General features: G+C 41.0%; 1 protein-coding gene across 7 annotated transcripts in view; it reads right to left on the bottom strand.

Annotated features, from left to right (window-relative positions):
* SORCS1 (sortilin related VPS10 domain containing receptor 1) overlaps window positions 1-26,332 on the bottom strand; it is a 574,197-nt gene that overhangs the window by 202,028 nt on the left and 345,837 nt on the right. For all 7 annotated transcript variants that reach the window (XM_070057266.1, XM_051824149.2, XM_051824151.2 and 4 more), the window contains exon 4: window positions 2,571-2,729. In XM_070057266.1, coding sequence (XP_069913367.1) covers window positions 2,571-2,729 — 159 coding nt within the window. The remainder of the gene's footprint in view (window positions 1-2,570; window positions 2,730-26,332) is intronic.

Here is a 26,332-nt window from a genome sequence, read left to right as displayed (position 1 = left end):
CTCCTCTGTTAATTGCGCTATCCTAGACCAGGTGCACTGTGGCTTGACTCCAGGAACAAAAATGTACGTTCTGCTAAAAGGATAGCCAGGATGCTCAAGAAGGTGCGTGGGGGGGGGGGGGGGGACTTTACCAGTTGTAATTCGCTTCTAAGGTTTAAGGTGCGTTTCATTTCACAGTAAGCATAGCATGAATAAAACTCCAATCCCAAGAATTTCAATTTGCTTCTTTCAAAATACTTCTGTCACGGAGATCTCAGGAAGTTGGGTACACCACTCCCTCACCTATGGAGGTCCCCACACGTGTGTATTACATCACACAGAACCCTAGAAAAGCCTCCTCACTCATGTGAGACCAGCATTCCTTTAGATATGTGCAGTTTCTGGGGCCAGTGCCGTAGTGTAGTGGGTAAAGCCGCTGCCTGCAGTGCCAGCATCCCATATGGGTGCTGGTTCAAGACCTAGCTGCTCTACTTTTGATCCAGCTCTCTGCTATGGCCTAGGAAAGCTGTAGAAGATGGCCTAAGATCTTGTGCTCCTGCACCCGCATGGGAGATCTGGAAGAAGCTCCTGGCTTCAGATCACCTCAGTCCAGCTGTTGAGACCATATAGGGAGTGAACCAGCGGATGGAAGATATCTCTCTCTCTCTCTCTCTCTCTCTGCCTCTCTGTAACTCTGCCTTTCAAACAAATAATAAATAAATCTTTGAAAAAAATACTTGTAATTTCTGGCCGGCGCTGCGGCTCACTTGGCTAATCCTCCACCTGCGGCGCCAGCACACCGGGTTCTAGTCCCGCTCGGGGCACCAGATTCTGTCCCGGTTGCTCCTCTTCCAGGCCAGCTCTCTGCTGTGGCCAGGGAGTGCAGTGGAGGATGGCCCAAGTGCTTGGGCCCTGCACCCCATGGGAGACCAGGAGAAGCACCTGGCTCCTGCCTTCAGATCAGCATGGTGTGCTGGCCGCAGTGCACCAGCTATAGCGGCCACTTGGAGGGTGAACCAATGGCAAAGGAAGACCTTTTTCTCTGTCTCTCTCTCTCTCAATGTCTAACTCTGCCTGTCCAAAAAAAAAAAAAAAAAAAAAAAAAGATACTTGTAATTTTTAACACCTGATTCCTCGAAGCAGCATTCTCAGAACAACTTTTCACTGAACAATGCATTTCAGAAGGTGTGTTACAATATTTCATTATTTTCCCTTTGATTTTTATGGCCAGAGTTGAAAAGATTACATTTGTTATGTATTTGTTATTTATTTTCATTTTAATTTAATTTTGTTTACTGTGTGGGGCTTTACTTCTACCTAAGAAGGTAAATTAATTAAAAGTAGAGACTCTATATCTACTTTTAAAAATACGTAACTGGGGTGTGTGTGTCTGTGTGTATGGGCAGTAGAGAGCATAAAAGATATAATATAGTATTACATTTTACAGGACAAATACATATGTGTCCACACACACAACAGCACAATAGCATCTAACACTTTCTTAAGTCAAATTCCGATCCTTCTCCTCTCTTGGTAGGACTCAAGCACACTGTATAAGTGAAGAGAACTGTCTTATAGAGAATGTGGTTCAGTTCCAGGGGGCTGACAAGGTGAAAGTGCAACCAGCACCAGTCTTCTGCAATGCCAGCATGACAGTGATGCTGCGGCATCCAGAGCCAGTCCTGAGGAGTGCAGCTGCTTCCCAGGGTGAATACGGGCTGTCCTGATGACGAGATATTCTTCTATGTGATGTCCTTCCTGTGTACCACTGAAATACCTTCAGAGCGAAAATGTACAATCACCAGCTGCTCGTTGGCTCACACAGCCAACACTTGGGAGCCCAGCAATGACTTCAAGAAAACTAAGCTGTGTTTGTTCAGCTCCAGACTGAGGTTAGAGGTCTGAGGAAAGAACAAGGTGCATATAATAGAATCTAAGTCCTGGAGGATGTCAGGAAGGACATTTTCCAGCCCTTTCTTGCACAACTCTGCTGTTCAAGTTAGCTTGCAATCATCAAGTCTTCCTAGTAAAGCCGCTTTCCATTAAAAAAAAAAAAAAAAAGTGTGATTCTTCTTCAGCTTTAACACAAACTGAAAGTTCCGAGACAACAGGATTCCAAAAAATGTTACCTACGTACATCATTAGTGTTCCTCTGCCCTTTTCCACTCACTGTTTGGCAAAACCCTAGTTAGTATTGTTAACCTTCTTAACCATTCAGGCTTATGCTTCTACTTTAAGGGTCTGACAAAACTGTGGGCACCTGACCCAGAGAACACATCACTGTCCACATGCAAAGTACACTGTGTCAAATTTTGTGGGGCTCAGCGCCTCCTATCTTAAGCATACAGGTTAAACACCACATCTCCACTGTCTTACTGAGTATTGAACCTTCACTCCGCACGCTGTTTCAGACATTTCCATAGTTTAAGGGAGCAACCTGAGAGCCTCCTTGCTTCTGTTATCCTGTTGGCACAGAGTTCAGGCTAGTGTACAGAACAAAAATTATGGAAATAAAATGTAGAGATGATTAACTAGAGGTCTGTTCCCAGAGAACCACGCACCACTTTTTCTAACAAGGTTGGTGTGCTCACCTTTTGGTCTTGACTATACGCCAGAATCCAGTCCTCTTGCTTGGGGTGGAAAAGCAGGCTCTGAATGTAGAAGTTCAGCCGGTACTTTTGATAGGTTGCTCCCTCATCTGAGCTGATCAACAAACTGCTCTCAATCTCTGGGTCTGTGAGTAACATAATCTGCAGCAAAGAATAATTGAAGAAAAAAATAACAAAGTTAAGTTTAAAAATGTATAAAACTTGAACACAAGCTAAAATTCTGACAAGGGAGGGACAAGGGCAAGGAAAGAATGGTTGACCAAACAAGAACCCTGACTCTGTCAGCTTAATTCTCCTACCTTGGATCAACAAGTGTCCTAAAACTATCTTCACTGAGAACTGAAAAGGGCAGGAGAGGTTGGAGAGAAGAGGAGATGGATGACTGCATTCTCTTCTCCTCTACAGGATTCCTTAGCTTTACCAAGGTAATTTCATTAGCCTGGAACATTTCCTACTATGACCCTCAAACCAATGCTTCCTGCTTTGTGCCCAGTGTCATCTCCATTTTGGAAGAATTAAAGAACAGGAATGGGTACTTCCATTGTGGGAAAGGTAGAAATAAAAACAAATGGAGTCCACTAGTTTCTTTTTCTACCTCAAGACCTTTTGTTCCACATCAGCCAGATCCCATGACGTCCTAACTTTTATCTGATTTCTGAGTCTTGAGTCAAAGTCTGGATTCTAAAAAACTCAAAGAATTCCACGGAGTCTATTTTATCTCCCAACCTTCAGCACCTTCTAGCCTGCTATAGGATGGACTTAATTTGCTTCTTGTCTGTGTATCTTCTACTAGAACAGAAGCTCCCTAAGAATAGGGATCTTTGCATGGTTTATCTTTTTTTTTTTTTTTTTGTCCTCAGTACATTCTGAAGAGCTGTACTACAGCCAAGCATGTATTATATACTTGCTCAATGCTTGTCAAGTGAATGAACAATGTATAAATTAATGGAAAGCATTTTCAGAGCAGTCACATGGACTTGATGACCAGAACAGCTTGTGGGAAGATGAACAGAAGTTCCTTGGACAAAGTGGTTGAAGTCTCTTCACAATCTTCAGCATACAGACCCGAGAAGAAGCTACAAATATGTAAAACCACCCAGCTTCAGATGCTGTTCACTGTCTCATTGGGAGGCCTAGTTTTGGCCAGAGCAGTGTGACTGGTCCATAATACATGCAAGATGGAATAGCTGCCCAGAAAACTGCTCTGTATTTCTTCATTTTAAGCCCTTAAGAATGTGTGATAAAGCACCTCACCCTTGACTCTGTGTGGTCTCCTTTCACTCAGAGTACACACTTCACACCTGAGAGGTGGGCGGGCTACCCATTGACATTCCCCATCAACCTTTTACTCAGTATTTTCTGAGTTTGGTTGAGGGAAGCAGGGAAAATATGCTCAAAGTGTGACTGTACGAAGAGATATCCCTGCAGTCCAGAATTTAAAGATTAGCAGGTGAGAGAACAAGAGACAGAGGGAGAGGGAGCAAGAATGCACATAGAGGCATAGAAGGTTAAAGCCACTGCCTACAGTGCTGGCATTCCATGTGGGCACCAGTTTCAGGCCTAGCTGCTCCACTTTCGATCCAACTCCCTGCTAATGTGCTGGGAAAGACAATGGAGGATGCCCCAAGTGCTTGGGCCCCTGCACCTACATGGGAGACTCTGTGCAAGCTCCTGGCTCCTGGCTTTGGCCTGGCCCAGTCCAGCCATTGTGGTCATTTGGGGAGTGAACCAACAGATGGAAGATATCTCTCTCTCCTTCTCTCTCTGTATCTCTGCCTTTCAAATAAATAAACAAATCTTTTAAAAAAAGAAAATGTTCAAAAATAAACAAAACTATGACATAAAAACTCAGAAAGCCCTTTAGGAAGAGGTTTTTCAAGAATTTGAAAACACGCTTATTAAAACTTCAGAATTCTTAGAGGCATTTTTGAAAGCAGTATCCAGTCACTACCAATGGCACACAGAGGGGCTTAACAAACACACTCTGCCTAAACTCTCTTGATGATTTCCAGAATCAGTGCACAGTTCCTTGCTGCTCTTTCAACATCCTCTTGTTGAAGAGGAGACAAGGGATGTGGTGGGTGAGGGAAAGCTATGGCTGGCAGCTGCACTCAGGACAAGGTGGAAAGCACACACAAAACAAGCAGCTAATTGTGAAACCACTGCCCACCAACCACAAACTGGCAAAGTCTGGGTTTCTCTGTCACACATCCCCAAAGCAGACAGTGTCTCTTCATTGGATGGCTGACAAGGAGGCATCAGGGAGACTGCTAAGCACAAACACTCAGGGCTTTATCAAAATCTAGTGTATGCATTAAGCAAGATGTTTAGATGGCACCTAAATTCACGGAATTATTTCCAGGTGATTTCATAGTTATTGGCACATAAAAGCTGTCACTTTTCAAGTAACAAATAAGCCATCAAATAATCATATTGCTTTGTGTCTCCAACCACAATTAACAATAATGTATAACAACCTTTCCTGCACTACTGCCAACAAGTAATTTCCATGATAATATGAAGAGGTTCAATTTTATACAGCATCTATTGTCTGAGGCCAGGTAATTTTCCCCCCTCTGATTTTTTAGTCCCTGTTAACCATAATATGCTTTCATCTCTTCCCGTGAGTACAGGTCTCACCACCTGCTTCTGCTGGCTGGCTGCTTCATCAAAATAAAATTTCAGAAAAAAAAAATCAGAAACAGAGCCTACAGAATATCCCCCAAGCCAAAATAATTTATCATTTGTTTAAAATATTTTTGATAATCATTTATATTCCAAGTGATCAAACAGAGGAGATATACTGTAGCCAAGCAATATTGGGTGAGCACGGGAGAATAAAATGTAAATACTTTCTAGCATATGGACACTTAACACTGTATAAATAAAATCACAGTTTCCTTGACTTTTCTTCTGGACCCTGAAAATATGTAGATCAACTCCTGCCTTCTTTCTGTAGCCCTCATTCAAAACCCTCCTTTAGGGAACTTGATGTTTTAGAAATGACAGAGCCAGCGGGAAGTTCCCCAGGAGCTTTTTAAGTATTTCTCTACAACACAAATAGTTCAGTGGCTCCTCTCTCACATTTCTGCTCAAATCAACCCAAAACAAACAGGTCAATATGGATCATTCTTGTTTAGCCATTTTTATTGCACAAACAGCATTGGAAGACCTCCAGGAAAATTCAAAACAAAAGAAAAATAAATTTCTGTTGACACTATCACCCCAAGTTAAACTATGTTTGTGTTCCCTTCTACTTCTTTTTTCACATCTCCACACCATATCACAGATGAATATTTTATTTTTATAGTTTTTTTCACTTAACATAAGATCTGTATTCATTTTCAACTAAATCATAAACACATAAAGAAATGCATTCTCATTAACACCACTATGTACACTGTATTCCATTTACTTAATCACAACCTTCAAAGAAATTAGGTTATGCTTGGTGCAATGTTTGAAATGTAGTAAGTATTTAATGAATTATTGTTAACTGATTATGTACAATCTTATTATTTCACTCTTTAATTTTATAGTGATTTTAATTCAAATGAATTGAGGTTTGTGTTGACATTTGTAGGTCATAAAAATAAGTAAATTAATAAGTTAATAAAAACTTAATGAGATCTAAAAAGAAGAGATTTAACCTACTTGAGATTAAAAATAATGATAATAAATATGTTCCAGTAGCTAGACACGGATAATATTTGTAAGTGTCACCATTAGACAGAGATAATATTGTTTATAACTAAATAAATCCCATCTTTCCAACAGGGTGATCTAGCAAATATTTTCAAAATTGTAAATTCAAGTTATACTCTGCAAATGTAATAGAAAATATTTATAAATATTTACAATGACCTGAGTTTAAAAAGGTTTTTTTTTTTTTGCTGAGTTTAAAAAGTTCTCTACTCCCATCTGATATCTTCATGTGACTTTGAATGCATGCTTGTTGTGTTTAATCCTCTGTATTCTAGAGTATGAATAACAGTAATAATTCTGGAGTATGAGTAACAGGTTTTTAAGAGGACTTGGTAACTACACACAACCAATCTTTTTATGTTCCTGAAGTGACCTCTCTCAAAGGAAGGATGCATTGTTTGATCTGTATCAGATCCATTATCTTTGGAAATCAATAAATGGATCTTTTTCCGTCCTGTCTTCTGGTGAATGCAGTCTGGGGATTCCTGCAACAGTGGATTTTAATAAATACATGTTGTGCCACTTGGAGGCATGGAGGGAGAAGACAAGAGGAAGAGACTGCTTTTAACAGGAAAGTAATTAATCTGTGTTCAGATCAGCCCATGAGTGATTAGCGCCAGTTTACTTATGCTTTGCAAGGTGTGCAGATGCTACACCGACTGCATTTGCAGATGAATTGTTTTCTAGAGAAAGTCAATAATGGCTACACAGGCTCTCACCACCCAGCTGTAAGCAATCATTCATCATCCACCTCAAGAGTAGGAAGAAACTTTATTTGTGTTTCCTGCAGGTGACAAATGAACATGAAATGCAATTTATAGATTTCAAATACGCCACTTTTCCACCTTTTTATTTTGGTATTATTCCTTTTGACAGCTCAGTGCCATCAAAAATTAAGTGCATCTTCACTCTCTTGACTTGCTGCAAATACAACATATGGCTACATGATGTAATTCCACAAAGGCTGGCAGGCAGCTGTGTGATCCTTCCAGGTGACTGCTGCCCGCCTTCTCCCCGAGGAATGCTGCTACGTTTTAGTTTTCCAGATTCTGTTCCTAGGCGTGTTGTACTTGGTATTCAAGCATTTACCTGTTTAGATGACGTGGAGTTAAGAAGCATCACTTCCTCACCTTTGAACATACACATTTCCCCACAATTCCTATGGTCATAAGGCAAAAATGTTTTAATGTGTTCCTCATTATTTTTTTTTTTTTGTTCTTTTGTCTATTCTTGCTCATTCATGGGCTGGAATCAAGCAGAGGTAATGTGCTGTGGCTACAGATAATTTCTCTTTCTTTGCTTAGGGCTTAACGCAGATGCAGATGCCCATATTGCAGGTGCATAATAAATGCTTCTCCCATTGAAAATGACAATGGCAAAGAAAAATAGCAACAGCAGCAATGAAACACTCCAGTTATCTACCCACTTCATTCAAACAGAAATAATTCTATCTATAACAGAATAAGTGGTTATTTGCAATCTTCTGGCCTCAAAATTAAAAATGAATTAAAACATAATCAGAGCGAAATAAGTAATTTGCTGACCAGTGTGGGCAGAAAGGCCACCTATTCCCAATGGGAGTTCGCATTTATCCGTCCCAGATGAGCAACACTTGCTTATCAGCTGACAACAGTCTGGAGGACAGCAAACATTAGGGAAAGGTTCACAGGACCCCAGAATGACCTGGAGGGAGGAAATCAAAGAGGAACAAACAATAGTGAGGTAAGGACACAGGAATGATTCAAAGGAGAAAGGGTCCATCAAGGATGCACCTGTAGGCTGTGGAAAAACGGACAGACACAACCAGTCGTCCTAAATCCTATCTTTAAAAACTCAGTGACACTCACCAACCCACCATCTTTGTCCAATTACGGAAGACAGTGCCATTCAACAGTGAGAGATGAAAAGAACATCTGCGAAACAGCCCATCCACCTGAGCCCTGAAAAGGGATTCTGTGAAATCACTGAGAAACTGGCATTTTATTCTAATGAGTTAATTCTGTGAGTTTACTTTTAAACTATTTTTTAAACAACAGTCAAAAGACTTGGGGCCGGCGCCACGGCTCACTAGGCTAATCCTCCGCCTGCAGCACCAGCACACTGGGTTCTAGTCCCAGTCGGGGCACCGGATTTTGTCCCGGTTGCCCCTCTTCCAGGCCAGCTCTCTGCTGTGGCCAGGGAGTGCAGTGGAGAATGGCCCAAGTGCTTGGGCCCTGCACCCCATGGGAGACCAGGAGAAGCACCTGGCTCCTGCCATCGGATCAGCGCAGTGCGCCAGCCGTGGCAGCCATTGGAGGGTGAACGAACGGCAAAGAAGACCTTTCTTTCTGTCTCTCTTTTTCTCACTGTCCACTCTGCCTGTCAAAAATAAATAAATAAATAAATAAATGGCTTGGACCTTTTAGTAAAAAAAAATTTTTCAAAGAGTACGTAATATAATTTCAGTTCTTCACATGCATCTTAACTGCCTTTTCAGAAGACCACACCCCTTAATTATTATTTGTAAAAATAATGACAATTGAGTCTATGCTCCCTTGACCAGTCCTACAGAATACATAGGAGATAAATAAAGCTCACCAAGTATGAGAACATATGGGTTGTATTTCTTGGAGGGCAGTTTTAGAAAAGCAAATTTACCAGACATCTCTGCTAATGTCTTTTGGGACTACTGAGCATAATCCTCTTCTCTGAGTCAACTTTAAAACACCACTTCACAAGAGACTGCGCTTCCACTGCCGTGGATGGCGCTAACCCCGCACAAAGGAAGTACTGCAGTGCTGACAGGTTGATGTGCAGGATTGCACCTGGAGCTGATGCACCACAGCCTTGTGCTCCACAAGAGCCGCAGCCAAATCACAAACTAACTTTAATCAGTATCTTTCTGCATGTGTGCCCTTCCTCACAAGGCACTGGTCTAGCAGTTAAGACACCAGTTAAGATAATCACACTTCATGTTGGAGTGATTCATTCTGTAGTTTCGGCTCTACTCCAGCTTCTTGCTAATGCAGAGAACACTGGGAGGGACCAGGTTGTGCCTCAAGTGTGTGGCCCCTTGCCACTATGTGGGAGACCTGAATTGAGTTCCTAGCTCCTGACTCCTCCCAGGGCCAGCCCCAGCCTCAGCTTTTGCAGGCTTGTGGGAAGTGAATAACTATGTGAGAGCTCCCTCTTGGTCCTTGCTCCCCTTCCTTCTCCACTCTTAAACAAATAAATAAAAATTAAAAAAAAAAAAAAAAGAATGAATGCTCAGTAAAACCATTCATACCATGAGAAGGAAAAAATCAAACCCTAAACAGATACTAGTCACAGGAAACATTGCAGAGCCTGAGCCCAGAGACTTGGAAGTGAGTTTCTGTCCTATGACAGTTCGAATATCTCATAGTTTACTTAATATGTTTTTGAGCCTGGGTTTTCTCATTAAAGGCAGCAATGCTATAACTAAGTTGATACTTACTGAGCATCTGTTGTTATACGAGGCTCTCTGCTAAACCTTATATACATTATTTCATTATATTGTTTTTAAAAAACTATTTCTAGTAGATACTGTTATGCTCATTTCACAGATAAGGAAATGAGGCTTAGAGAAATGAGGAAATTTTCTCAAGGTCACACAGTCAGTCAGTGAGCTATCCAAGACACATTGCATAGGTTTGTGCGAAGATCAAGTAAGATCATCTGTGAGAATGCAGTATTCATTTTGTGCAAATGTAACGATTATTGCCTCACAAAGGATGGCACATTTAGTACTATATGTTCTACTGAAATATGATAGTTGAATTTCAGGAAAGAAAGAGAAACCTTGCATTACAAATATCTCATGGAAAATATTGCTTAGGTGGGGAAAGGAGGGGCCAACAAGAACCTGGGAACATTATAACACAGACTTTCAGGAATAAGATGCTAGTATAAAGATGGTTTTCATCTTTACATATAAAGTATGGTGTAAAAATACACAGTCCTAGTTCACATCTCATTTTAACAATGCCCCCTGCCTCTTTGTCATTCTAGCACTACTCCTCCTTCAGGCTGATTTTACCCTTTATTATAAAAATAGATTGGAAAGGGATGATATAAATCAACCAAAAGCTTTTATCTAATGATCATATAGGTAGTGAAAATTTTCTCCAAATGTTGGTTCCCAAAGCAGTTATGCTAAAACCAATCAGAATCATTATAATGTAACTGTTTTCCCAATAAATGTATCCTCTATCTAATTGGCATCTAAAAATATAGATGCATTTTGCTGGAGAAACAGCTGTTATACTAAGGTAGTAGATGGGAATTTGGGGCCGGTGCCGCGGCTCACTAGGCTAATCCTCCGCCTTGCGGAGCCAGCACACCGGGTTCTAGTCCTGCTCGGGGCGCCGGATTCTGTCCTGGTTGCCCCTCTTCCAGGCCAGCTCTCTGCTGTGGCCAGGGAGTGCAGTGGAGGATGGCCCAAGCGCTTGGGCCCTGCACCCCATGGGAGACCAGGATAAATACCTGGCTCCTGCCATCGGATCCGCACGGCGCGCCGGCCGCAGCACGCCAGCCGTGGCGGCCATTGGAGGGTGAACCAATGGCAAAGGAAGACCTTGCTCTCTGTCTCTCTCTCTCACTGTCCACTCTGCCTGTCCAAAAAAAAAAAAAAAAAAAAGGGGAATTTGGAATATTGATTAATGTTTAGCATTGAGTCATCTGGTTCAAAAACTTAAACATGGTATTTTAGAGAAAAAAACATGATGTACAAATTCAACGGGCATTTTTATTATTGCAGTCACTATGGAAACTGATTAAATACCTTGAGAATATTTGAGCCACCTTTAAATCACAGCATTATTCCCCAGCCTCTGTTCAAATTCAATCAGAACACACTTCCATGGTCATTACAAGTCCTAGAGTAACTTCTCTCTTAAATCCCCCAAGATTTATAAATGCCAATAGGTTACATCATTTTAAAATGTGTGCGGCTATCAGAAGGAGCCGTGATGCTGGTGGAAATGGACATTCATCTTCTTTGCTCTTGGGAAACTTCACAAGAAATGATGTTCATTTAATGATAAGAAATTTCTTTATTCCACCAGAAATGATAACGGAAGGCAGGTGGGGAGGAAGCAAGAAGACGAAAGAGAATCTATGAGTATGTTTTTTAACAATGATTTAGATGAGAGAAACACTATTTTTCATAAAATCTCCAAGTTGTGCACTTGATTTTTAGAGTTTGATAAGTGTCAAGTTGAAAGTCAGAAAATGAAAGGGAAAACTCATAGGAATAAATCAGTTTTAAAAATTAGTGAAAAGAATGTATCTGCATTCTTTATCCCCTAATCTGGTTATATCATCATCCTGATAAGTATGTTTTAGTTTTATTTCCTCATATTAATGCTTCTTGGTAAGCTAGCAAATATACAGAGTGTATTGGGGAAGATTAATGAATCTTCAATAGCAAGATAATGTATTTGGCTATTAAAGGTTTCCTGAAAAAACTATGAAAGACCACCGAGGGTTTCTCTCAAACAGGATTTGTGGATTAGTGGAGTGCGAAGAGCTTCAGCTAGCTCCAGCAGCTCCACAGCAGAGCTCTCCATGAGAAGAATCAGCCAGGAAGTGCCTCGTGTTAACAAGGAGATCCACTGCATGTAATTTTCCCTTCTTTTCTCAAGTATTTAAAGACTGGCATTGATAATCTCAAAATTGAGAGGTGAAAAAGGGTGAATGTGTTTAATCAACATGCTCCTGAGTATAATTTTATCACTCACCACCTTTCTTTACCTTCAGTCGGAGCAAGCAATGCTGTAGTACAGTGTTCTGTGAAGATGAGTCCTGGCTCATGATTGTGTTTTCTACGCACTTTGGGATTTGGGGAAAATTCCAAAATTCTCAAAACACGTATCTTAGAAACAGTAAAATGACTACAACATATTAAACCAAAAAGGGTTCCTGTTCCACTTCCAAATTGTGTGACAAACTACTGAAGAAGAGTGGCTTGCAACAATCATTTTGTTTTGCCTAGGATTAGGTAGTTTGCTAGGTAGTTAGATCTACAAGATGTCAACGGTGGGGCCAGAGCTGGGCACCCCTCTGTAATGCATCTGACTTTAACCTTTTTCTCCAATCATGGTATCCCACCCCAGGTCCTCTCCTTGTGACTTGAACATCACAAAGTGTGAGTTTTGTGTTTGTTAGATTTCTAATTTGGTGCTGACTTTTTTCAGGGTGAGTGTCCCAATATCAAACATTCCAAGGGATTCAAGTGGAATTCATAGGGTTCTTATGATCTGTCCTCAGAAATCCAAGGTCGTCAATTTTGCAGCACTCTTTGGTCATACAAGTCACCAATTACGGGCCACATTTAATGAGAAGAGAAAAATAGACTCTCATGGGAGAAAGCATGCACTTGGGCACATACACCCACACACATACAAACACAGACAAGGAGGGCAAGGATTGCTGGCAGCCATATTGGAAATATATGGCCACACTATTTTCTTTACAACATGTCATATATAATTTTTTAAAAAAGGATGCGCTAAAATGTTATTACAATATTCAAAATGAATAAGAAAATCCTTATAATCAAAGCATGCTTGAGATACAGATAACTAAAGGTTGTCAGATCGTTTACTGGTTTCTACTGTAAAATAGCTCTGCTAACTTTAAAGTCTGTAAATTCTTAATTTTGTATCAATTCAAGGTGAGTAGAAGCACATCTACTGAATACCAAATGAATTTTATTGTCAGTCTGTGTCAGAATCATCAAGGGACCCAAGGTCAAGAAATTCCAGTCTCTGGATTTTCAAGGTACATAAATTTCCCAGATTAAATTATAAGAGGCTAGATCTGTTAAATGTCACTAAAGTGTGCATAAGTATCTCTCTAATAAGAGAACCTATATCAAAACATTTCAACTCTTTCAATTAATCAAGGTCTGATGCCATAAAAATGGATTTGATAAGAGCAAAATAGGCCTTGTCCCTCTGTGTTCATATCAAAAGTATCAGTATCAATTACAACATAACACTGAAATTGAAAACAGGGTGCTAAATGTTCTCTTCAGAGAACAGTCAAAATTAACTCACTGACTTGAAGGCACCCTTGGGCCAGCAGCAACAAGAGAAAGACATTTGGGTCTCAGCATGACTGGATCAAAACTCCAGAAACATTCCATAAGTTCAGTTTTTATCATATCCAGGCCCTTGTGAAACCACCCAAAATTTTTGTTTTATATATTTTTAAATTTTATTTGCATCCTAATATGTTGCTCAGTTGCTACCACTGCTATGCTATCCCTGTAAAACATTCAACTGCTCCAAGTTACCACCAACAGGAATCTATAAGAAAATGATGACAAAATTAAGTGGCATTTCTTAGTATCCTAATATAAGCATTTTGTGTTTAAAATGAACAAAAATCTTTTGTGTCTGGGCTAATATATTTTATGTAGCTAGTTACCACAATAGCTCAGAGGTGAGGCAGAGGTCTGGATTTTCAATAATCAGAATGATTTCTACTCATGGTGCTACCATGCAATCTAATTCATTTCAGGGCACCAATTCAATTTTATGGCTATTAAAAAGCATTTTCAGACCAAGGTTCATAGTCATGATGGGAAGTATAAGCCCAGAAACATACCATCATTTCAAGGTTGTCTCAGAGTGGGTGTTTAGCCTAGTGGTTAAGATGCACGCATCCCATATCAGCATGCTGGAGTCTGATTCCTAGCTTTGGCTCCTGATTTCAGATTTCTGTCAGTGCAGACCCTGACAAGCAGCTGACAGCTTAAGTAACTGGACTTGAGGCACTCCAGTTGGACACCTGGATGGCATTCCTGTTCCTAGAGCCAGCCCTGGCCCAGCTCCAGCCATTATGGGCATTTAGGGAGTGAACCAGCAAATGGGAGGGAGGGCTTTTTCTCTCACTGGCTTTCACTTGCTCTTGCAAATAAATTCTTAAAACATATTTAAAGGTTGGCTGATGTTGATTCAGAGGCAGACAGTACCTAGTAACAGGAAGGTAATTTTAAAGCCACTTGTGAGGTGTTTAGGGTTTACTAAATACAAATGTCTATGCCAAAGACACAATGATTCCTTCTTCTAACTTATTCATCTTGTTTGTTTTAAAGTGTAGTAACTGTGTCCCAATATGAGCAAGAATGTATGTGGATTCATTACAGAAATTTTTGAAACGTTCCCTGAAAATTTACTTAGTAAAAAGGAAGAACACTTAAATATCATTATCAGTAAAATTTTGATGTTTTTATCCAATCTCTGTTTCTCTCCCTATATACAGACCCATACACATGCATATGGAGAATCACAGAGAGTTCTCTGCAGGGAAAGCATGTTACATGATACTTGCTCCTTTTCAACTTGCTTTGCCCACTTTAAAACAATTCTGCAAACACTTTCTAGGTTATTAAATATTCTTCTGTATTACTTTTTATTGGCTCCACTGAATTTGATTCTAGCACTTGATGGATACATTGCTATGTAATTCATCTTTTACTAAAAGGTTTCCAATTTTCATTAGTATAATCTTATGACCTAATATAGATTAATATCTCTGTAAATCAATTATTTCTCTTCAAGTAATTTCCTAGAAGTGTAATTTATAGATCAAAGAATATGAATTTTGTTTCTGCTTTAGATACTCTCAAATGTCTTTCAGGAATAAAAAAAAAAAAAAGAGAGAGTACTAATTCAGTCTCTTGGCCAGGACTTTGGAAGTGCCTATCACTGACAAAAGGTTCTGTCTCTCTTTGTACGATGTTTTTTGAGATGACTAGGAAAAATGTATTTTTTAATACAGACTGATTTCATTGCTATGAGAAGGATTTGTTTCTTCATTCTTCTCTTTCATTCTTCTGTCATTTGTGCTTAGGTATCTGAATATTCTCATTTGATGAACTGCAAGTTCGTATTTCTTCAATATTTTAAATAATAGTCATTTCTCTTTTTGATTTATATAAACTTTCATTCGTACTTGATAGTCTATTTATAAGTCTGTTTATATATATTTCTATATTTATTATTGACATTCCTGAAAAAAAGAAAATAAAGTAGCATTCTGTGCATATTGTACATTATACATATGGGTGATCCCAGATGAATATTTCAAGGTTGAAAACAAAATACCAGAAGTTTTAAACTCTATAACAGTTTGACAATTGTGTTTCCTGAATAAAGAACTGCAGAAAATTTTCCTCCATTTTTTACCATGTCATCAATTCACAGTGAAGCTTTTCTTGTCACCCAGTTATCATAAATTGAAAGATGTTTTAAAAAATAGTTCACTGCACAAGAAATTCAAATTTTTCAAACTGCTATTTAAGATTTTATACTCACATGACATCTTTCATTTAAGCATTACACAGCACTTCACAAATGTTAATTAGGTTATTACAATTGGAAATTGAAGCAAACCTCAGGAGAATTAAATTAGACATTGAGGGGCACATAATTTCTAGATAATTCCAAAGCAACCTTCACATTTCTAGGGCTCACACCCAAGAATCTTGCTCCACATGCCAGAATTCTAAGCATCAGCTCACATAATATGTAGGTCTTCTAACCAATGACTATGGACTTCGTTATTAATCACTATATTTAAATGTGTCTGAAACACAAGAGAAAAATGTAAAATAAATAAAAATTATTTATTTATTTATTTATTAAACACATTTAATTTGCAAGATACTAAACAGAGCCTTGTAATCTGTTTTATCTACAATTTATTTCAACAAAAATATAAGAATATCCTCAAAAATTGAAATTCCTGAAATCTCTTTTTAACCATTTCAAGAACAAATAGAAAAACATACTGTTAAGAGAACAGAAGGCTTGGGGTTGATGCTAGTTTTTTTTTTCTATTATTATTTATGAAGCAGAGAGAGAGAGAGAGAGAGAGAGGTCTCATCTGCTGATTCACTTCCAAAATGCCTGCAACAACTGAGGCTGAAAGCAGAAAACTCAGTCAAGACACCAGGGAATCCTAACCACCTCACCTGTCATGCGCTGCTCCCTAAGGTCTACATTAGAAGGAAGCTGGAATCAAAAGCATAGCTGGGACATGAATCAAAGTACTGTGATATGGGATACGGGCATCTTATCTCTAAACCAAATGCTCACGGGCGCCGCGGCTCACTAGGCTAATCCTCCACCTTGCGGCACCGGCACACGGGGTTTCTAGTCCAGGTCGGGGTGCTGGATTCTGTCCCGGTTGCCCCTCTTCCAGGCCAGCTCTCTGTTGTGGCCCGGGAAGGCAGTGGAGGATGGCCCAAGTGCTTGGGCCCTGCACCCCATGGGAGACCAGGAGAAGCACCTGGCTCCTGCCATCGGATCAGCGCAGTGCGCCGGCCGCGGCGGCCATTGGAGGGTGAACCAATGGCAAAGGAAGACCTTTCTCTCTGTCTCTCTCTCTCACTGTTCACTCTGCCTGTCAAAAAAAAAAAAAAAAAAAAAAAAAAAAAAATTAAACCAAATGCTCACCCTGGGAACTAGAGGTGTTTGGAATGAGTTTTTCACTCTTTGTGAGGTGATCGATCAGCTGTTTGTCATCCAACACTCATGCATGTTTTTTTCCTCTAATTATGTTGTTTATGGTGCTCAGTGACAGTGTCTGTGTCTGAGACTAGTGATGAAATCACAAACAAGACATTGACTAGATACTGGGAGAAAATGAGGACTCTTCAGAAAGTTCAAGAAAAATGCGTATTATTGAATGCAAAAAAATGCTCTTTTCACCCATATACAGTAAATTTTAAGGTAATCACAGAAAATTAAAACTGCAGTAGCATATTTTTTCATTCAATTATTGTTTACAGCCATTGTATACATTCCCACTAAACTAGGGCCTTTCGTTTTTTACTTGTTAAACTGCTTATTCAGTGAAGTATTAAAACTTTTTACTACAATATAAATTTAAAATGTTATCTCAAAAATTCCGAGGAGGGTGGGAAGGGGAGATGGGGAAGAAGGGAGGAAGGGAGGGAGGGAACATCATTCTGTTCTTCAAATTGTATCTACAAAGCACACTGAATCAGTTAAAAACTTACTAACAATCAAAATTTAAAAAAATTTAAATAACTTTAAAATCTTAAAAAGATCAGACATTTAACTTTAAACAAACTCCTTGCTGTGGTTTGAGTATTTGTCTTCCAGAAACTCAGTAGTTTAATTCCCAAAGTCTTATGTTAATGGTGGAGGAAAGAAACTTAATCCAATTATGGTGTTTAGATATGGAGACTTTGAGGAGTGAGTAGACTGCATTAGGTCATTGGACAGGAGCGTCTGTGACTGAACCCTGGTGGATTTATGAGGTAAGAGACAGACGTCCTGAGGTGCAGGTGCTCCTTGTCTCTTGTCATGGGATGCAAGGAGCTACCTTGAGACCATTATTAGAAGCTAAGCCGGTGGGCCTGCCAGATTTTGGAATGTGAACTTTCAAGGCTGTGAGCACAATTATACCTCTTTTCTTTATAATGTTAAAAAGAAAAATGAGTATGAAGAAACTATGTATGCCTTTCAAAATGTTTTGTACCAAAACAGACATCTTTTAATTCCATGTTTCTATGAAATATTGTGAAGTACCCTCACAAGTTCAAGTATGGAAAGTTACCCATATAGCAGATGTTAAGGAAAGTAGTCTATAACCTACTTAAATAACAGTAGAGATTATTACTTCTGAACCACATATACAGAATGTGGCTTTTAAAGCAGGGACACGGAAGATTTTAGCTCATTTAGAACAATGATTTTGAAGGTAATATAGAGATTGTATTAATGGCAGGACAATGTGGAAGCAGGAAGCTCAGGCGAGAGATTATAATTGTTCAGATGAGAGAAGTGCTTCAGAAATACACAATGGCTATCTTAGGCCAAATAAAAATATTTCTGAGGTTAGGTAGCTGATCAGTTCAGTATTATCTAAGATACATCTATGAGGTGTTACGCCATTCTTTAGAGTTATTTCCAGTCATATTTCTAAGTACTGGAGATTCTGAAAAGACTTTTTTCAAGCACACCACTTGGGAAATCACAGCTGAGTCTGACAACCAGGCTCTAACAGGATGGAAGAATAAAGAAAACATATGTCTCCCCAACTTAACACTTGCCAATGTAAATGAGCACATGTGCCTTTTTAATGTTCAACAAATTCTTCCAGCCACAGAATGTGGAACTGTCACAAACGAAACCATCAGGCTAAAAAGAATAATTTCATTGAGAGATTACTTTCCTTGGCAAATGTATAATGAAATGCAGACACTAAAATCCTATCATCCACAGGTTGATTCTGACCAGAATCCAAGCTTTGTTTGATGTATATATTGTTGACCCAAAGCCTTCTGTTTATCAGTAGATTCTCCAATCATGTCCAAATGCACTGGTCAGTATCCCTGTATGGCCATAATCAAAAGACCTCTAGAGCTACTATCCCATACTGAGAGGTCATTTCCTCTCCAGTTTACTTCATTCTCTGTATATTCTTAAATTAGAAGTTAACTGATAGTATTTCTCATAAACATAAGGGTACTTTAAAAAGTCTGCAGAATAAATAAAATGTTTATTTTGATGCAAAAAATTGAAGTATATTTATAGCTTTTTCATGATTTTTTCTATGAACTGCTTGAAGAGCCACCCACATGCATCAATTTCAAATTTTTGTAGCAAAATAAACTTATCTTTTTAAAAAGTTTATTTATTTATTTGAAAGACTTAGTTATAGAGAAGGGAGAGACAGAGGCAGAGAGAGAGATATCTTGGATCACTCCCAAAAGTGTCTCAATGGGTGGAATTAGGTCAATAAAGCCAAGAGCCAGGAGCTTCTCCAGAAACATGGGCCCAAGCACTTGAGCCATCTTACACTGCTTTCCCAGGAGCATTAGCAAGGAGCTGGAACAGAAGTGGAGCAGCTGGGACTCGAACCGATGCTCATATGGGATTCCAATGCTGAGGCAGAGGCTTTTACCCACTATGCCACTGTGCCGACTTCTAAACTTATCTTTTGATTCCAGTTTTAATAAACTTTGTGAAGCATCCCCTATATAAAGTAAAGCTAAAATAAATAATCTGAGATAAAGTAAAACATCCTGGACTGTATTCTTGTGGCTGTTCAAAATGGGACATCAAAGAGTAGATCAGGAAAGCAAAGAACATGGTAGACACAGGTTATATTCTTTACTTCTCACAGTCCCCAAGATCAATTTAATTAAAAAATGTTTTGATATAAAGTACCTATGCCCAAGGAATCAATCAATCATCCCTTCACTCATCCACAATTTTCTACTCAAGCCAACAGCTATTTGAGCTGAGATATCTGTGGGAGTTAAGATCATAAACTTAACATTGGGTCTGAGCTCTTTCCAGTCATGTTGCCCTGGCAAATAACTTATTATATCTGCTTCTTTACTTCTATTGCTATGAAATGGGGTAACAATGCCCAATTCACAGAGCAGGTGTTTATTATGATTAAATGAAGCCAAAGTAATGAACACAGCATTTTCTAAGTGAAATTAATAGTCATACACCATAAATATTCATGCAAGTATGAGGAATAGCAGAATAAAGAAAAAAACTAGTCTTTAAAGTTCTTTTGGTTTACCAAAATCTCTAAAAAAGGGCATCCTCAGCAAAAATTGAAAAAACAGAACTGAAAGAAACATTTATTTTGTTGTAAGCATATTTTAATTTTATGCATACTTTTTTCATAATATAGAAGACCCTTCTGAAGACCTCTCAAATGTATAGATTTACAAAAAAAAAAAAACCTCTTGCACCAAAAAGACTTAACACTTTAACTCAATTTTCCATTTTTATTTTTATTTTTTAAGATTTATTTATTTGAGAGTCAGAGTTACACAGAGAGAGGAGAGGCAGGGAGAGAGAGAGAGAGAGAGAGAGAAAGAGAGAGAGAGAGAGAGAGGTCTTCCATCCACTGGTTCACTCCCCAACTGGCCACAACAACCAGAGCTGCGCCGATCTGAAGTCAGGAGCCAGGAGCTTCTTCCGGGTCTCCCACTCAGGTGCAAGGGCCCAAGGACTTGGGCCATCTTCTACTGCTTTCCCAGGCCACAGCAGAGAGCTGGACAGGAAGTGGAGCAGCTAGGTCTCAAACCGGCACCCATATGGGATGCCAGTGCTTCAGGCCAGGGCGTTAACCCACTGCACCACAGCACCAGCTCCTCCATGAAGTTTTTAAAATGCCATCTTATATCTGCCAAAAGTCTTCAAACACAAAATCCATTTCTACTCAGGAAGCGTCTAGAGAAAAAAGTGTCTGGGGAGCACACTCTAGAAACTAAGGATCCCATTTAGACTTGTATGCGCATTTCTGACTCTAAGCAGACACAAAACAGTTGCTGAATTGACCCTTGGAACTGAATCTGTAATTTCTGTCTTGAGATTAAGTTTAGTACTTACAAATTCATCTGTGAGAACAAAATACAAAATGGTGAGAGTGGGAACACTGAGGTGACATGTTTTGTTGACTGAAAGAGTGGCAAAAAGTTCTGGCTCCAACAGTCCCTTGTGTTTGGAGAGATGACCAAATCCATATTATTGTTATAATGAGCTTCCCTGTTATTAGTGGCATTTACAAAGATCAAGGTATTTGTTACCTTACTGAAGTTATTCAAAATGATTAAATTTAAGAAAATGTGTTGCAACTATAAAATTAGGAAAGAATCCAGCGTTTCAAATGTGAATGCTCTGTAAGCATGGGTCTCCCTCCTGAGAGGTGGGTGACAGGGGAGGGAGTTTGCAGCAGAATGGGAAAAGGAACCATTTCTGCCCAAAGTTTCCGGGACATTCAGAAAGTCACTTAGCCTCTGTGAGCACAAATTTCATCATTTTAAAGTACTGGATTGGAAAAGAAAGATAATCCGTGGTGTTCCTTTCAGGTCAAATGTTGCAGGAAATTTTCTGGGGTGAAAGATACATTCCAGCAAGGTTATGGGCAAGTCAAACATTAGTGAATCGAATTACATATGTCCATCAATGTGAGATTTTCCAAAACTGCCCTTGTTCACTTTTTTTTATCATCACATGGCACTAAATATCGGCATTTGTGTTCTAAGTTTTGCAGTCAGTTAGCAAAATGGACTATTCCCTAATATGCAAATAAAGCCTCTGCAATTTCTTTGTGCACAGTGAGTAATGGCTTCATTTACATACTCAGAGCTAACACTTCTGAAATCCAGGTAAACCTATGGTAACACAGACACAGCAGACAGGAAGTTGGTGTTAAATGGAAGCTGCCCATTAGTTGAAGCATCAGCATGCTCCTAAATCTAAGTATACAAAATTTCCAGAGTTAGATTTCCTTAACACTGCAGCATCTCTCACTGCTCCCTTTATCAAATTTGTTTTTCTCCCTGAAGGTAAAGTCTTTTAGTGCTGCATTATACTCCTACCTCTCACCCCACCGAAGCTCAGCTGCCCACTGTACCTGTAAGATTATGTTTACTTCTTTTGGCTACAATGTAAAGGTCACTTTGTTTATTAAAGCTCACCCTTGAGGCTAAACAACTTTTTTTTGTACTTTTCAAAGGGGGGGGGGGAAGAGAGAGAGAGAGAGAAGGAGGGACATAAACTTGGAAAACAGAAAATGTTACTAACTGATCTGAAACAGCTCCCTGGATACTAACCAAATTTAATTGGGCTCATCCATGGTTTAATTAGACATTCCAACTGAAACCAAGAAGAAATCTTACCTCGAAGAGATAGCACCTTTCTCAGCTAGGAAAACCACTTTTTTTTTTCCACTGTTCTATCATTTTTAAGAGATTCAGTATGATTATCTACTGGGGAAAAAAAACAGTTTCATTTTGTTCTGGCTCATTTTGTCTGTTTCTAGAGCTTTAAATACCTCCAAGCATTTTGGATTTTACCAGCAATGGGATTAAATTCCAAATACCTATATTTTTGAAAGACATCATTTGGTTAAAGGCTGTTTTTCTCTAAGATTGAATGAAAAGTAAACTATGCATCACTCTTAACTCCTGGGAATCTTAACCTGAAAAGCACCCTCTCTTTTCAGTCCAGCATCTATGCTTTGGCAATTTTCGTGAAAACTGCACAGATTTTCTTCCAAGCTACGAGTACAACCCTTTTCCAATTTAGTCTCTTGCTGAGGAGGTTTTTAGCTATGCCAGAATATGTGAAAAACACAAAGTAGGAACAAACAACCAGGTGCAACCATGAATTTTTAAATCAGGTCTGCCGAAAACCATGCAAAACAAAACCCCTCCAACCACCCTTGGGGTAAAACATCAATCTGAATACTATCTAGTCTCATCTCTGTTACGTGTCTACACCAGCCTCACACAGATGGCCAATTTGCTTTTACCAACTTCAGTCCATGCAGCCAGCCACTCCCATCTGATGGCTCTTCACAGGTTGGAAATCTGATTGTGCCATCTGGGTACTCAGGCAGCAGCGCACCCCAGAATGGCACAAGGATGTAGAAGGTAAAGCTAATTCACAAATCCCCAAAATAAAATAATAATAATAATAAAAGACAATGGACACAGATGAATGGAAAAGTAAAACTCTCTAATCCAAAACTTGACCTTTGAAATATGAGGGACCGGTTACTCAGGGTCCTATAAAGGGAATTGGTTTCTGTCATTTTATTCTTCAGTTTCCTGTAAGAAAGCCAAGGGTGCTTAAATTTAACAGTGGGCTGGCTCCGCAGCTCACTAGGCTAATCCTCCGCCTTGCAGCACTGGCACACAGGGTTCTAGTCCCGGTCGGGGCGCCGGATTCTGTCCCAGTTGCCCCTCTTCCAGGCCAGCTCTCTGCTGTAGCCAGGGAGTGCAGTGGAGGATGGCCCAAGTACTTGGGCCCTGCACCCCATGGGAGACCAGGAGTAGTACCTGGCTCCTGTCATTGGATCAGCGCGGTGCTCCGGCCACAGTGCACTGGCCGTGGTGGCCATTGGAGGGTGAACCAACGGCAAAAGGAAGACCTTTCTCTCTGTCTCTCTCTCTGCTTGTCAAAAAAAAAAAAAAAAAAAAAAATTACCAGTGAATTTGTAAAACCAGAAGCAGAAATATTATATGCATTGCTGCAAACGTAGCATTTGGCTAAAAGGATCAAGCAGGACCTCTTGTCGCTCCCCCTCTTCGTGGAGGAGCAACACAGGACCCTGCGCTGTTCTTTCGTCTGCTCGGCCCTCCCCGGGTTTGCTGCTGGTTCTTCCCGGGTTGGCTACTATCCCTTCCACCTCCGTGGAAGGGCAGTTCCCCCTGGCCACATTCCCCACTTCCGCAGGGGAGCGGCACACCGCCGGCCGGTTCTCTCGGGGGCTGCACGGGTTCCCTTAGATGTTCCCCATAGATGTTCCCAGTGCATGCCGTCTCTCTCCTCCTTTATAGTCCTCCTCCGCCAATCCCAACTCGGCTGCCCACACGCCGAGTACGCTGCTCTCCAATCAGGAGCAAGTCCTACAGTTTATTAGTTGAACTGGAGGCAGCTGTGCGGAAGCTGTTTACTTCTCTCCCAGCGCCATATTGTGGGAGAGCAGATGCATAGAATAAGTCTTAATTCGAGTAACTTAGTCTAGTCCGGATTGCTCCCCACAGATCCCCCTTTCTTTTTATTTTTGGCGTTGATACGCGCCTGTCTTCGGTGTCCCGCGGCACACACTCTGCTCTACTTGCTAGAGTTGCCACAGGCTCTTACAAGTCCTATCAATCAGGAAAACCGAATCCGGGTCCTCTCTTCGCCATGTTGTGAGGAGGTTTTTAGGCGCTGATGCGTGCCTGTGTTCGGTGCCCTGCAGCGCATGCTCTGCTCTGCCTGCAGGGGACTTACAAGACCTATCAGGCAAACCGAATCCAAGCCTTCTCATTGCCTTTTTGTGGGGAGGCCTTACTGATGTTAATTCGTGCCTGTCTTCGGTGACCTGCGGCGCATAAGCTGCTAGCCGCCCAGGTGCTCATCGCCTCACTAATCGGGCAGACCGAATCCAAGCTCTCACATTGCAGTGTTGTAGGGAGGCCTTTTTATTTCTCTATTTCTCTATCTCCGGGCATTCCTATTTCTCCCATTTTACTTCTATCTTCCAGCATTCCTATTTTTCTCATCTTACTTCTAAACTTCTGTTTCTCTTATCCCCGCAGCTTCCCGGCGCCTCGCCCTGCCGGCAGCTTCACGGCTCCGCGCGGCTTCCTGGCACCTCGCCCCGCCGGCGGGTTCCCGGCTCTGTGCCGCTTCAGCCCGAGCGCCTCTCTCATCTGCGCAGCTTCCCGGCTTTGCGCGGCTCGGCTTCGCGCGCTCCGCGGTCTCCACGCTTAACCCTTTCGCGTCTGAACCACGGCCTACGCCAGCCCCGTTCCCTATCTATTCACGCCCCGTGCTCTCTCTGCACGCGGCGGCTTCCGCGAGTAACACAGCGTAGCTTACGTGTCCGCCACTAGCATTCAATCTAAGTTCCCCGGGCTAGCCTGGCGAATTCAACCCAGCGTACGTCTCCGCCCCACGGTTTGGCTTCCCGTCCTTTGCTCCCCGGGCTAACCAGACGGATCCCAACCAGGCTCACGTTTCAGCTTCTGGTTTCAACTTTTCGCCCCCTATTCCCGGGTTAACTTGAGAATCCCAAAGTGGCTTTTGTATCCGCCTCGGCCTGCCCCCCACGGCTTCAATTTCCCTAACACTTTTCTCTACCCGGTATGTTTCCCTAAGTTTTCTTCCAACAATACTCCTCCCTCATTTCTCCTGGCCTCTCCCCACAGTCCGCGTCCGAGTCTGTTTGTTCTAGCTTTCACTTTCGCTTTCGCCCTTAGAGATTTCTCCCAGCTTCCCCCCGTAGTCCGTATCCGAGTCTATGCCTAGGCTTTCAATAGCTTCTTCCGGCTCCTTTTTCGTCCGGCTTTTTCCTAGGCTGTTTCGAGTCTATGCCTAGGCTTTCAATAGCTTCTTCCGGCTCCTTTTTCGTCCGGCTTTTCCCTAGGCTGTTTGCTAGTTTCTCTCTCCGATATTTTCCCTAGTTCTTCCCGTTTCTTCCCTCCTAAGTTTCATATCCGTCCTAAGTTTCCTATCCGAGCTAGGTTTCCTATCCGAGTTAAGTTTCCTATCCGAGTCACGGCACCATTATGTCGCTCCCCCTCTTCGTGGAGGAGCAACACAGGACCCTGCGCTGTTCTTTCGTCTGCTCGGCCCTCCCCGGGTTTGCTGCTGGTTCTTCCCGGGTTGGCTACTATCCCTTCCACCTCCGTGGAAGGGCAGTTCCCCCTGGCCACATTCCCCACTTCCGCAGGGGAGCGGCACACCGCCGGCCGGTTCTCTCGGGGGCTGCACGGGTTCCCTTAGATGTTCCCCATAGATGTTCCCAGTGCATGCCGTCTCTCTCCTCCTTTATAGTCCTCCTCCGCCAATCCCAACTCGGCTGCCCACACGCCGAGTACGCTGCTCTCCAATCAGGAGCAAGTCCTACAGTTTATTAGTTGAACTGGAGGCAGCTGTGCGGAAGCTGTTTACTTCTCTCCCAGCGCCATATTGTGGGAGAGCAGATGCATAGAATAAGTCTTAATTCGAGTAACTTAGTCTAGTCCGGATTGCTCCCCACACCTCTCACATGGAATCAGAATTGTCTGCTTGCACTATTCTGCTGCAATTCACACAGACCAAGCTTCCAATTTTGATGTATCAGCACAATTGGGTATGTTGTTACTTCTGGAACTGACTTAAGTGTGTGGTGATTTCTAACACTTTAGCTCTAAGCTATGGTTTTGATTGCTCAAGCAAGAAAAAATAGTCTGTGAGTAAATAATTAAATGCACCAGTAGGATTCACAGACCACATAAAGTAACTGCTTGCTTCCATGAGTCATTGTGAAAAATGAAAAAAAAATTCCCTAGATCATGCTTGCATAAAGCCAACATATGAATGTAAGACTTCCTAAAGGCTATGTCTGTTTTCCAGAACATTTGCAGGATTGTGTACAAACCAGATACAAGGGGCTACTCTGTCTTTGTGTTGTGGCTTACCAGTGAACCACCAACACTACAGACTTTGGGGCCAAATAACTTAAATGTTCTAGGTCACCCATGGTTCCTAACT

Source organism: Oryctolagus cuniculus, chromosome 15 (assembly GCF_964237555.1).
Source record: "Oryctolagus cuniculus chromosome 15, mOryCun1.1, whole genome shotgun sequence".
NCBI lineage: Eukaryota > Metazoa > Chordata > Mammalia > Lagomorpha > Leporidae > Oryctolagus > Oryctolagus cuniculus.
This window is presented reverse-complemented; position numbering and strand designations above follow the sequence as displayed.